Source organism: Medicago sativa, chromosome 8, assembly GCF_051527215.1.
Source record: "Medicago sativa cultivar Bolivia chromosome 8, Bolivia_mono, whole genome shotgun sequence".
Lineage (NCBI taxonomy): Eukaryota > Viridiplantae > Streptophyta > Magnoliopsida > Fabales > Fabaceae > Medicago > Medicago sativa.
Genome location: NC_140756.1, coordinates 16,371,759 through 16,383,307, shown reverse-complemented (window position 1 = coordinate 16,383,307; position 11,549 = coordinate 16,371,759). Strand labels below are relative to the sequence as shown.

General features: G+C 31.6%; 1 protein-coding gene and 1 pseudogene across 1 annotated transcript; one reads left to right on the top strand and one right to left on the bottom strand.

The window, feature by feature from the left end:
- Nucleotides 1–1,556: 1,556 nt before the first annotated feature.
- LOC146897365 (uncharacterized) lies at nucleotides 1,557–2,953 on the top strand (annotated as a pseudogene).
- Nucleotides 2,954–7,351: 4,398 nt separating this feature from the next.
- On the bottom strand, nucleotides 7,352–9,985 carry LOC146897364 (trimethyltridecatetraene synthase-like). Its single transcript, XM_085732269.1, has 2 exons — nucleotides 9,020–9,985; nucleotides 7,352–8,228 (listed from the first exon to the last, which is right to left on the bottom strand). The coding sequence occupies exons 1-2, from the start codon at nucleotides 9,926–9,928 to the stop codon at nucleotides 7,599–7,601; spliced, it is 1,539 nt and encodes a 512-aa protein (XP_085588395.1). The 5' UTR covers nucleotides 9,929–9,985; the 3' UTR covers nucleotides 7,352–7,598.
- Between the last annotated feature and the right edge of the window lie 1,564 nt (nucleotides 9,986–11,549).

The window sequence follows — 11,549 nt, the reverse complement described above, 5'->3', positions numbered from 1 at the left end:
TTTCTACATGTTTCATCTTATATTTCAATGTTGTTTGAGTTAATTTTGGTGTTAATTGAGTGACTTTGCATTTTGGTGCCCAAGAGATGGTCAGTCGGAAAGAGAATAAGGACTGTGTTATGAGATAGATTTGAAGAAGGGAGAAGATGTGGAGAAAGGTTACTTTGAGAATTTTAGAAAATGTGGGGTATATACGTTTAAAATCTTATGTTGTATTTGTTTGTTCAATTTTAGAGAGGCAAAAGTGAATGGGCTCAATAAATCATCTTGACCCATAAGCGTTTGCCAATTCGAAGATTAATAGATTTTACTCTTCTCACTTTCACTTTTGCTCCCAAACACCGCAAAAATACCAAAATACCTCAATACAGTTAACTACCACTCGACAAATGTTGTTGGAGAGAAAGCGGCGATTAGCTGCCACTGGAGGTATTTTGGTATTTTCTGAGTGTTTGAAGAGAAAAAAAATGAAAGTGAGAAGAGTTGCTTTCAAGATAAAATTAGGAAATGTGTAGCTGAATAGTGTAGGACCTCAATAATAGAAAGAGAATTTTCTTATCTCACCCTTCATTTCTCTCGCACGCATTCCAATATTCTCATTTGATCCCTAAAATAAAAATCTCATTTTATTTCTGTTTGGAGTTCGGACCCTAAGCGTGTTTTACTGTTTTAGATTATAGAATTTGAAATCTATCAAAACATAAAAGATAAAAAAAATCTGTCATTAAATCACATTCTACCTCAACAACAACAGCAATAAAACATCCCCGTAAAAAAACAACAAGAAGATATATCCTTTGTAGAGGTGAAAGAAACATACATACATATTCCCTCTGTTTCATATCAAGACACGCAGTTAATTGTTTCACACATGTCAATGCATAATTTTGATTATTAATATATTTAATAATCTATTAGTAAAAATTATAAAGAATTGATATAAAGAATTGATAAGTCAATGCATAATTTTTTTTCTTGGACCAGCTTAGAGGAAATGAAAAATAAACACACACTATCAAATCATAATACCCGAATTTGAACTATGAAATGAGACATTTTTACGTTAGTACAAAATTGTTTGATTTTCCGTTAATGTGTAATGTTTGTTTGATTTTCCATCGTGTGTGGTTTTCGTAGATTCATTGACTTATCACTATTTTATAGACATCTTCCTTTAAATTAAGATAACTTGAATACGCAAATTCATCATTTTTGTCCATAGATTCATCATTTTTGTTTTTCGATATTTAATTTGTATTTGTAATTGATTTAAATTAAATGAATATTTCCTCTTTTGTACAATACTCGTAGAATGATCGTTGTGTCAAAAAAAAAAAATCAACATTCTAAACGTAAACTATCATAGAGACTATAAAATCATCGATAATTAGTTGATAATATGCCAGACTATCAGCAAATCTCAAAGAGAACAAAACTAACAAAGACATTATATATGTTCTCATTCACTGGAATGATAATTTAACCAATAATTTATTTATGATTTGAAAAAGGTGTTAAGTAGTAATTAGGTTGGAATCAAATTGAAGGCGTGACTGATGGGAACTGAGAATGGAAGTGATCCATTCAAAGGAGTGGATTAGAAAACAGTTCGTGATGAGATGCAGAAAAACCCTAATGTTCAAGCAAATCTGCCAAAACGACTCCCCAAGAGAGTTAGGAACATAACAGAGTATTATTTCATTCCTCGATGGCAACTATCACCCGCTTTGTTCTTCTGTAGTGCTTGCATTGCCGGCAGAGTTGGTGCCGGTATGCTAGTAGAAAAAACATGGATGATCAAGATAGATAAAGGTGCTCATATTTATGCTTTCTTCTAATTGCATTCATACTATCCTGAAGTAAATGCACATTTTGGTCTTAAAAAATGTACTGATCAAGCAATTTAGTCTCTCAAATATACGAAATAGAAAATTGATCCTTTAAATTGTAGAATGACAATCGACTTAGTCCCTCTCCATCAAAATATTTCTTGTACAAGTATTCATGAAAGATCTCTATATTAACTTGATTAATCTTTTGTTACATCAATACAAACAAGATTTTAAATAGCAGTCGATAATGATTTCTTGATTTTGATTGTCAGTACTGATTGCGATCTGGATGAATTAATCACAACATTTCACAAATCTTCTTAAAATTATTTATAATATCTTATAATGTATAATAACTTAATTTCTATTGTTCCTTCTTCTTTTCATAATCTTGTAATGAATTTGTCACTTCAAAAAATCAAATTAACCACTAATAAGGTTGAGGTTTGAATGTACTCCATTTAGAAGAGACAATACACGAGACAGTACATTTTTTCACTACATATACCTTTTTGTGGCGGTTGTTTTTTAAAACATTAAATACAAGCATAAAACCTTTAATATTTTATTTTGGTGTTAAATTTGGGAAAAAAAGGACCACCATCGATTGGGATTCCACATTGGTGACCTCTCCTTGTCTACTAGAAATGAGTATAGTACCAAAAAATGCATTATTTACTTTTGTAGACCAGCAGCACTATTTGTCTCTATATGTCAACTAGTATCATTATGCTTTTCAATCAACTTTTCAGAATTTGTCATTTTATGGTTCTGTTTAGACTATCATTTGGATCGGTTGATTTCATATTTTTGTGACATCGCTTTGGATTACATTATGCTTTACAAAGCATACTTTTAATTGACTTAACTTACATCATGGTCTTATTCATGCATTTATTTGGGTTTGTAATTGAAGCTTTGAGACTCATGGGAATCACTACATAGTGTCTTTGGTGGATATACAAAGAGATCAATGAGCTCTGCTTAAATTTACTTGTTTTAAGGGGTCACATTTTCTTCTAATTTACAAGGAGATCAATGAGATCTTATTTGTTTTTAAACTTGAGATTTTTTGTTTTTGTATTGCAGAGGGTGGGGTGATATGGGAGTTTGAAAAATAACGTCTTAATTTTTCGTACAACCAATGTCACATGACTGCCTCCCCATGTCACAAAAAACAAAACATGTCACAAATTCATCTCCACTCAAAACTTATCTATTAGTGGTGGGTTATCTATTGACATGTTTCTTGTTTAAATTATTATAGAAGTTTTTTGAACATGTAACCCATAAAAGCAACAAGATGTGACATTATTTAAGCTTTAAATTATTCCTAATTGATTATTTTATGACCCTTATGGCCAGTTTGGTTTCACATTGAATCCAGGATTCTCGCGTCTCAATGCTCATTTTACCATGATTTGTTGAAGCTGGACATTCAAGCTTTTCACTAAAAGTGCGGCAGCGTCCATTATACCGCTAAGCCAAACACATGCTTATTCATTTTGTTGATTACTAGGTATATAACCCGTGCGTTGCACGGGTTTGATTAAAATATTGCTTGCAATTTGCCCAAGAACCAAACCCAAGCAATATTTTTAATTTGATTCAGAAATTTTCCCACATCATCCATCACACCTTAAAATATAATATTGTTTCTAATACTTTAAATGCATCATATTGTTGTCAATCAAACCAACTGCTTAAATTTCTTTATGTGACTTTGCGATAACAAAGCTCTAAAATGTCTCTCTAATTGTTATGCATAGAACCTCAAAACAAAATTAAAAGAAAAACAACATCAATCTTGTTAAAAAAAATAATGTGCTCTCTCTAAAAATAAAACACAATATCAATCTTGTTAAGAAAATAATGTGCTCTTTCAATATATAATGATACAAAATTGAAGAGTATCATCCAAGAGTTGATTGAAGAAAGTGATAATGATGATCCAAAACCAAAACAATACCACCAAAATTTATACACAGAAGGATAGGACAATAGCTATTAATTAAAATTATAACCAACCAATTTTCAACAAAAGTGTAGAAAAGTATTTGTTGTGAAATTGATATCAATAGAAGGCATGGTGGAAACATCCCGGGGTTGAGTGAAAATGAATGTGGCGTAAGTTGTGGTTATAAAGGGTGAGTGGGAATTCAAAAAAAAAGTACACTTTAATTTTTTCCATTTTGTAGGTTATAATTGAAGGAATGTTAAGAGATACATCCAATAATGATGGTGTATGAAATTATAGAATGTTTTAATAGTTTGTTAGGTGCATAAACCGTTACTATTAGATTCTTAAAACATGGCTATAAAAAATCAATGATGTTTATGTTCATTAACGTAATGTCTGTTATTTTTTGTCTAGAGTGAGATCATAACCTATTGTATTCTAATGCATTGTATGATTGAGTTAGCATTATTGTGTAGAAAAAAATGTGAGAAGTTACGTATTAGATTAGTTTATTAGATAGAATAATTAGAATATAAATTAAGCCTTTTTTAGAGGTGCCACATAGGCACAATCCTAGCATTAGAGTGAGTCAAGTTTAGTTTACAAAGAGAAGAAGATATAGATAGATAGATGCTCCAAAGATGCGACACCCATCTTGTTCCTTAGCTCCTCAAACTTGTCATGCTTCACAAATTTTGTTGGAACGTCTGCTTCATATGTAGCAGTAGGACAATGTAGCGGTTTCAGTCTCCCTTTATTTACTTGATCTCTAATACAGTGATTCCTTGTCTCAATGTATTTACGGTAAAATGTCACAATATTTTTTTAGATAGGTAAAGTTTCATAGTGTTTAATTTAAGTTTAACAATTAGATTGGAAAAAAATATGACAACTTATAATTTTTTTTCTTGATTTACATTGTATTTCAAATGGTTCAAGTAAAAAATAATAATTTATTTAATATGGTTCCTAATCTTCCCATATTCTTTTCCCATAAATTATAATATATTAAAATAGACCCCCCGAAATTATTTGTTTACAACTCATCAATTATACGCTACATAATTACCTCACATCCTCCTCTAATCCAACACCGCACTCCAAAAAAATCATTCTCAACACTTCTTTTAATTCATTTCTCATTCTCATTTTCTTTCTTTTTTACTAACTCTTTGTCACATTTTCTACTCTCTACGCCTTTTTTAATGGAGGATAAATAATAGCTACAAATATATTAAAAAAGGATGATAAGTTTTGTAACTTAAAATTACTTGCATTGTTATTTTTAGGGTCATGTTAACCAGTGCCCCCGGGGCACTGGTTAAGGAAGCCAAAAGTGGAAATTTTAAGTCAAAAAGCCAGTGGTGAATGCAATGACAACACAACTTTCAATGCAAGATACTACTATATTTAACTCCTTAACCAGTGCCCCGGGGGCACTGGTTAACATTTCCCTTATTTTTATTACATTAGATAGAATGAGGAAGGGTGAGAAGTTATACTATATGGGAGAATGTTTTTTTTAGAGGTGACACATATGCATAATCATAGCTTAAGAATAATGAGTCAAATTTAATTTATGAGAAGATCTTCGAGGCACCATATCATCACAATGTTAGATCAAGAGTAACTCAAACTTACTTTTCAATATAAATATAGAAGACAAATATATAATTGATATAAACACTTATACATTCAACCTTAACCACATGCTTTCAAATATATAAAATCCATATAAACTTTGTTAAATTAACTCTAAAAATATTGCTAATAAATTTATTAAACCTTAATCAAACGAAAACAACTAAATGCCAATAAAGTCATTTAATTATCCTTAAAATAAAGTAGGCTTAACTGCAGTTTTAGCCCCCTAACTTTCCCAAAGTTGCGATTTTGGTCCCCTAAGAAAAAAACTACAAAATCGCCCCCTAAGTTTTGCAAATGTAGCAGTTTTGGCCCCCAAGGCAAAAAAAAAAAAAAGACACGCGGCACCTCACTTAGGGTGCCACTTCAGCGTAGACCGAGTCAAAATTGGTCTTGGGGGCCAAAACTGACACAGTTGCAAAACATAGGGGGCGGTTTTGTAGTTTTTTTTCTTAGGGGGCCAAAATCACAACTTTGGAAAAGTTAGGGGGCTAAAACTGCAATTAAGCCAATAAAGTAATAATAAAACTTCCTCAAAAGAATGTGAGTATAGTTAGACAATTTCATATGATGCACCCAAATTTACTCTTAATTGTAGGAAACTCAATTGATGGAAAGTATGAAGGTTAGCCAATTCCATGGTCAAGGGTTAAACTCAATTGACCCTCCAATTTCACGAAGATCAAGAACATTCCATTAAAATTTTGAAAAGATGTGTGCTTCTACAATTAGTTACCTACGCCTTGAATAGATGTGTGCTTCTACAATTAGTTACCTAGGATACTTGATCTTATAAAAAACTATTCAGTTAAAAATATAATAAGAGCATTTTCTCGTATTACAAAGACACGGATACTTGATCAAATTAAACTAACACCTATGGATAAAGATTCTTACTTTCTCTTGTTCGACCCTTTAGGATTTTTGGTGTTGAGAGTTTTGAGTTTCTTGTAAGATCCATCTTAACCCTCCTCCACATGTTGGTTTGAAATAAAAATGAATAAAAAAAATTCATTTTTTATGCATTTTTAATATGTCTCCTTCGACATGTTTAGTGAACTCTTGATCTCATAACAATGTTAAATAAAAAATAATAATGAAAAAATATAATTTCAATAAAAAAAAATACAACCACCATTTCATATATGAAGTGTCCTTTCAATAAAACTCACCCCTTTTCCAAAACCTGTGTATTTGAAATCAAAGAAAAAAAATATGAGAATACGAAAAATTATAGAAATAGAAACACACACACAAAGCTTCAGAGAAAATCAAAACTATCAAAAAATGAAATGGAATAAGAAATTAAAAGGATAACATAAGCAACATATATATAGGCTTAGAAAAAAATGAGGAGCTTTATAGTAATAGTAAACTTGTGTGTGTAAGAGGATTGATTAAGAATATGAATAATTTTAAAATGTAACCCCTCAATATTATTAAAATGGATTATAATGCATTCATTGTGTAACTTGCAAGAAGTGAAGTAAATGGAGTGTTTTTGCAACTGATGGGAAATGAAAGATAGATAGTAAGGAATGGCTAGTAAAGAATCAAGAACAAAAGAGAGCCACATGACATAAGTATGAGAGATTAGTTAGAAAGAGGGGGCATTGGTAAGGTAACACATAGCAAAATGTAGCTTAGAATACATGTAGATGATCATTGAAAGGTTATAATTTGAGAATCAAAATCTGCATTTATGATTACTACCTCAGCTTCTACATTAACTCTAGTAATCAAATCTACCTTCTTATATAGGATTCTAGGAGTGGGAGCACAGTCACTAGGTTAGCTTTTAAGTTCTAAGAAATATGTACATGGTTTAGACTTTTGGAACCTTTTAACAATTATGTAAAAGAAAAATCAATCCAGTTTAACTTGCAATAATTGTCTAAGAAACATAAAAAGCAAGTGAGAACAAAACATAATTTAATTTGGTATTACAAAGCTCTACAATAACTAGTAGAGAGAGTTAACAACGGATATACTACTATACTACACTCATTACTAAAGTAAACTCCAACAATCCAACATCATTTTTTTCTTCATTATCATGCCTACATTTTTTTTCTCTTGTAATTAAGTATCATGACATTAAATTCACACAAATCCAATTATTCTCAACCTTATTAAACACAAAGCCTGAGTAGAGAAAATACTCAAAGGGAGTAAAGATGATCAGCAAGTCTAGGCTCCACAACAATTTCTAAAGGTATTTTCTTAGGTGTAGAAAGCCCAAAAATCTCCTCCATATTCAAATCCTCCTTTTTCACATTATTAGGTAATCTCCAATTAAATCCATGCAACAAATTAGCCAAACTTGTTTGAATCACCTTAATACCAAGAGGGTAACCAGGACACATCCTTCTACCAGCACCAAATGGTAACAACTCAAAATCATGTCCTTTTACATCTATATCCTTACCAAGAAACCTCTCAGGCATAAATTCATATGGATTCTCCCAAACCTCAGAATCTCTTGCAATTGTCCAAGTATTAACAAGAACTATAGTCCCTTTAGGGATATCATAACCATCAACCTTGCAATCCTCTCTAGCTTCTCGTGGCACTAAAAATGGTGCCACGGGATGTAGTCTCATTGTTTCTTTAGCAATTGCATAAACATAAGGTAAATTCGCAATGTCTTTCTCTTCAACCCATCTATCTTTTCCTATTACTCTATCTAGCTCTTCTGTTGCTTTCTTGAAGATCTCTGGTTTTTTCACCAGCTCGGAGATTGCCCATTCGACTGTTACTGCTGAGCTCTCCGTCCCTCCGGCAATTAAGTCCTGAGGAAAAGATACATAACAAATAAGTTAGCACATGAAAAAATTTAAATCGTTAAAATGAGTCAGGTCGGACCAACCCATTTAACAAGACCAAAATTTAGAGTTGTATATGCTAGTAATTTTCTTCTGTCGTCTAATAATAATTTGTGTATCTCTTAAATCAATGGATTCATTGAGCTAGGACAACAAAACATACTTCATTAGCTTAAACTTGGCACGACCTGTAAAATTAGTAAATAAAAAAAAAATACAGACATAAGGGTAACAAACGTGCCAAGATAAGAGTAAGTTAAGTTAGTTAGCCCCACAAATACTATATATAGAATAAATAATTGATGTTTGGAGCTATCAAGCAAAATTGGAATTGCTAATCTCTAAATTATGATTTGGATTTTTGTTTTAAAAATCTAAACACCAGATTGTTTGAACGTCCAAAAATATCAGTGACAAATAACGAATACTATTCCTTGTTTATATCCCCCATTGAATTCGACAAATTATATGGATGTGAGGAAGAAAACTTGCTATCATTTCCACGAAGATGCAAGCATATCATGTCTACACATATAGTGCACCAATTGGACCACCCCATGCCCTAAGGATAATATTTTTTATATTGAAAAAATGACATGATATTTAATAGTATTATTTAGGTGGATTGTCTAATCATTGACAAAAGTAATTTCATAATTAAACAAAGGAGTATTCTCTATCATAAACGTAACTACCTAAAACAAATGAACACGCCAAAGAAAGAACTAAAGAAAATAAAAGATTCAATTACTTCATACCTGAGTAAAAGCTTTGACTCCATGCCTCTCCAATTTGACTTCAAGATTAGGATTCTCAGCAAGCTGCAAAAGCACATCCACCATATCTTTAGCAACATAATCCTTCACATCTTTCCTTCTTTGAATGTGTTCCTCCAATACATGTTCCATAAACCTATCAAACTTTTTACTCAAAGCCTTCATCCTCTTCACATAACCTTGCAAGTCTAAGAAATGAATCCAAGGAATAAAATCCCCAATATTGAGAATTCCATTAAGTAAAAACAACTCATCCAACATCTTCTTAAACTCATCAGGGGAAATAATTGCATTTTCAGTTTTTTCCAAGTACTTTTTCCCTAGCACCATTCGACTTATAACATTTAGACTCAAAGTTGAAAGATGGTCTTTCAACAAAATTGTTTTGTTTTTTGAATTGAAAAGTTTATGCAAAAAGTCATGCATCTCTTGTTTTCTTATGTACTCATAAGACTCGAGGCGTTTCGCACTAAACAACTCCAATAGACACATTCTACGGGCTTGGCGCCAATATGGACCATATTGAGACCAAGTTATGTCTGAATAGTTATAAGTTGTGTATTTTCCAGCCGATAATTTGGGCCGGCCGGCAAGGGTGGCGTCATGGGTTTTGAGGAATGATTTGGCTAGTTCTACGGTGGCGCCCACAATGACAGGTTTCGAGCCGAAATATAGATGCATGATGGGTCCATATTTTTGAGTGAGTCCGTGGAGGGATTGATGCGGGAGGGATCCGATGAGGTTGAGATTTCCAATTATAGGCCATGGTTTTGGGCCTGGTGGTAGATTGTATTTGTGGCGGCGGAGGCGGCGGTTGAAGAGAAGGAGGATGACAAATGTTGCAAACAATGTGACCCAACTAGGAAGTTCCAATAATTGTACAGGCGCCATATTTGATCGATTTTGTGACTTTCTTTTGGGGTGAAATTGGAGGGTTGTGAGTGTGATGAGAGTTTGAAGGGTGTGTGGGTCATTATTTATAAACATATGATAGTGAGAAAGCAATAGCTCTTGGACCCACATATTTTTCCACTCACATGATCTACTATTATTTGATTCTCTCAAAAAAAAAAGATCTACTATTATTTGATGCAACTTGTTTTAATAAAGAAAACTATTTTAATTCTTAAAATGTCACAGGTTTTTTTTTTTGAGGGAAAATGTCACAGGTTATTCATGATTGTTTAATTTTTTGGGATATTTTATAAAATATTAAAAAGAATATTCTTTTAAAAGTTGCAATTTTAACAGCTTTTGAAAATAAAAGTTAATTTTCAGATAGTGTGGCTAAACTAAAATTATATTCTATTTTTCATAAATTTATATAGCAACGAAGCTAACCCCTTACAGTACAATAGTTATATAAAAAAATCATATGAAAATACTTTTAAAATAAAAGTTATGAACTCAATTTTATATAGGTTGCATTCGATAAGTGAATTAAAAAAAAAAGAATGTTCAAAATATTTTAAGTTAATATTTTTTAATATTAATAAAAAAGGTTGCATTCAATAATAAAATATTTTTTAATAAAATAACAACAACAACAACCAAGCCTTATCCCACTAAGTGGGGTCGGCTACATGGATCAAATGACGCCATAGTGTTCTATCAAAAACCATATTTGGATCCAACTCATTGACCTCTAAATCTTTTCTAATGGTTTCTCTAATGGTTTTCTTATGTCTTCCTCTACCTCTTTTAACCTGACTCTCCTCCATTTGATCTACTCTCCTTACAACGGCATCTACGTGTTGGAGATGCCCAAGATCCAATCAATTATGTAACCAATTTTAGACTTAATAAATATTCATTATCTTGTTTACTGTTTAGTGAAATAGTTAATTTGATAACGTCCTTGATTAAAACTATAGACTTGTTATCATGATAGAGATTATGATAATGAGAAACAAGTCTTTTATTATTTTTAATCTAAATTGTTCTTGATCGTATGATTATTGTGAGTAGGACATCAATAATTCGGATAGATCAATATATATGTGATAGTCTTTATTGGATAAAGATTAATAAGTCTCATTTATTAAATTACATATATAGATGATATATATAGTGATGTGATCATTGAACTGACTCGACTGAGAATTTCTAATGGTCGATATTACCTTAAAATGTCAATAGAAAAATTCTCAAGAAAAAATATAATGATTTTCTTTGACCTGAGATTGTCATGGTAATTAACATGTTATTTATTGTATTTTGATTCTGAACACCTAATACCTTAGGGTGCTAGTTGAAAGGATATTTGATACGATTAAATACTTGCATAATTAATGACTAATCAAGATGGGATCCGTCAACTCTTGGTAATGAGTTTGAACTCTGTGATAAAAAATTAAAACCCTGGCCAGGGAAATTGAATGAAAGAAGAAATGAGTTTCTTAAGTCATGTATGTTAACTTATTAGAGTTTGACAACTGTACCATGCTCTAGAGTTAACAAGAGTTGTAACGACAGAAGAAAAATATTATATTATTCTAACTGGTTCTTGAAA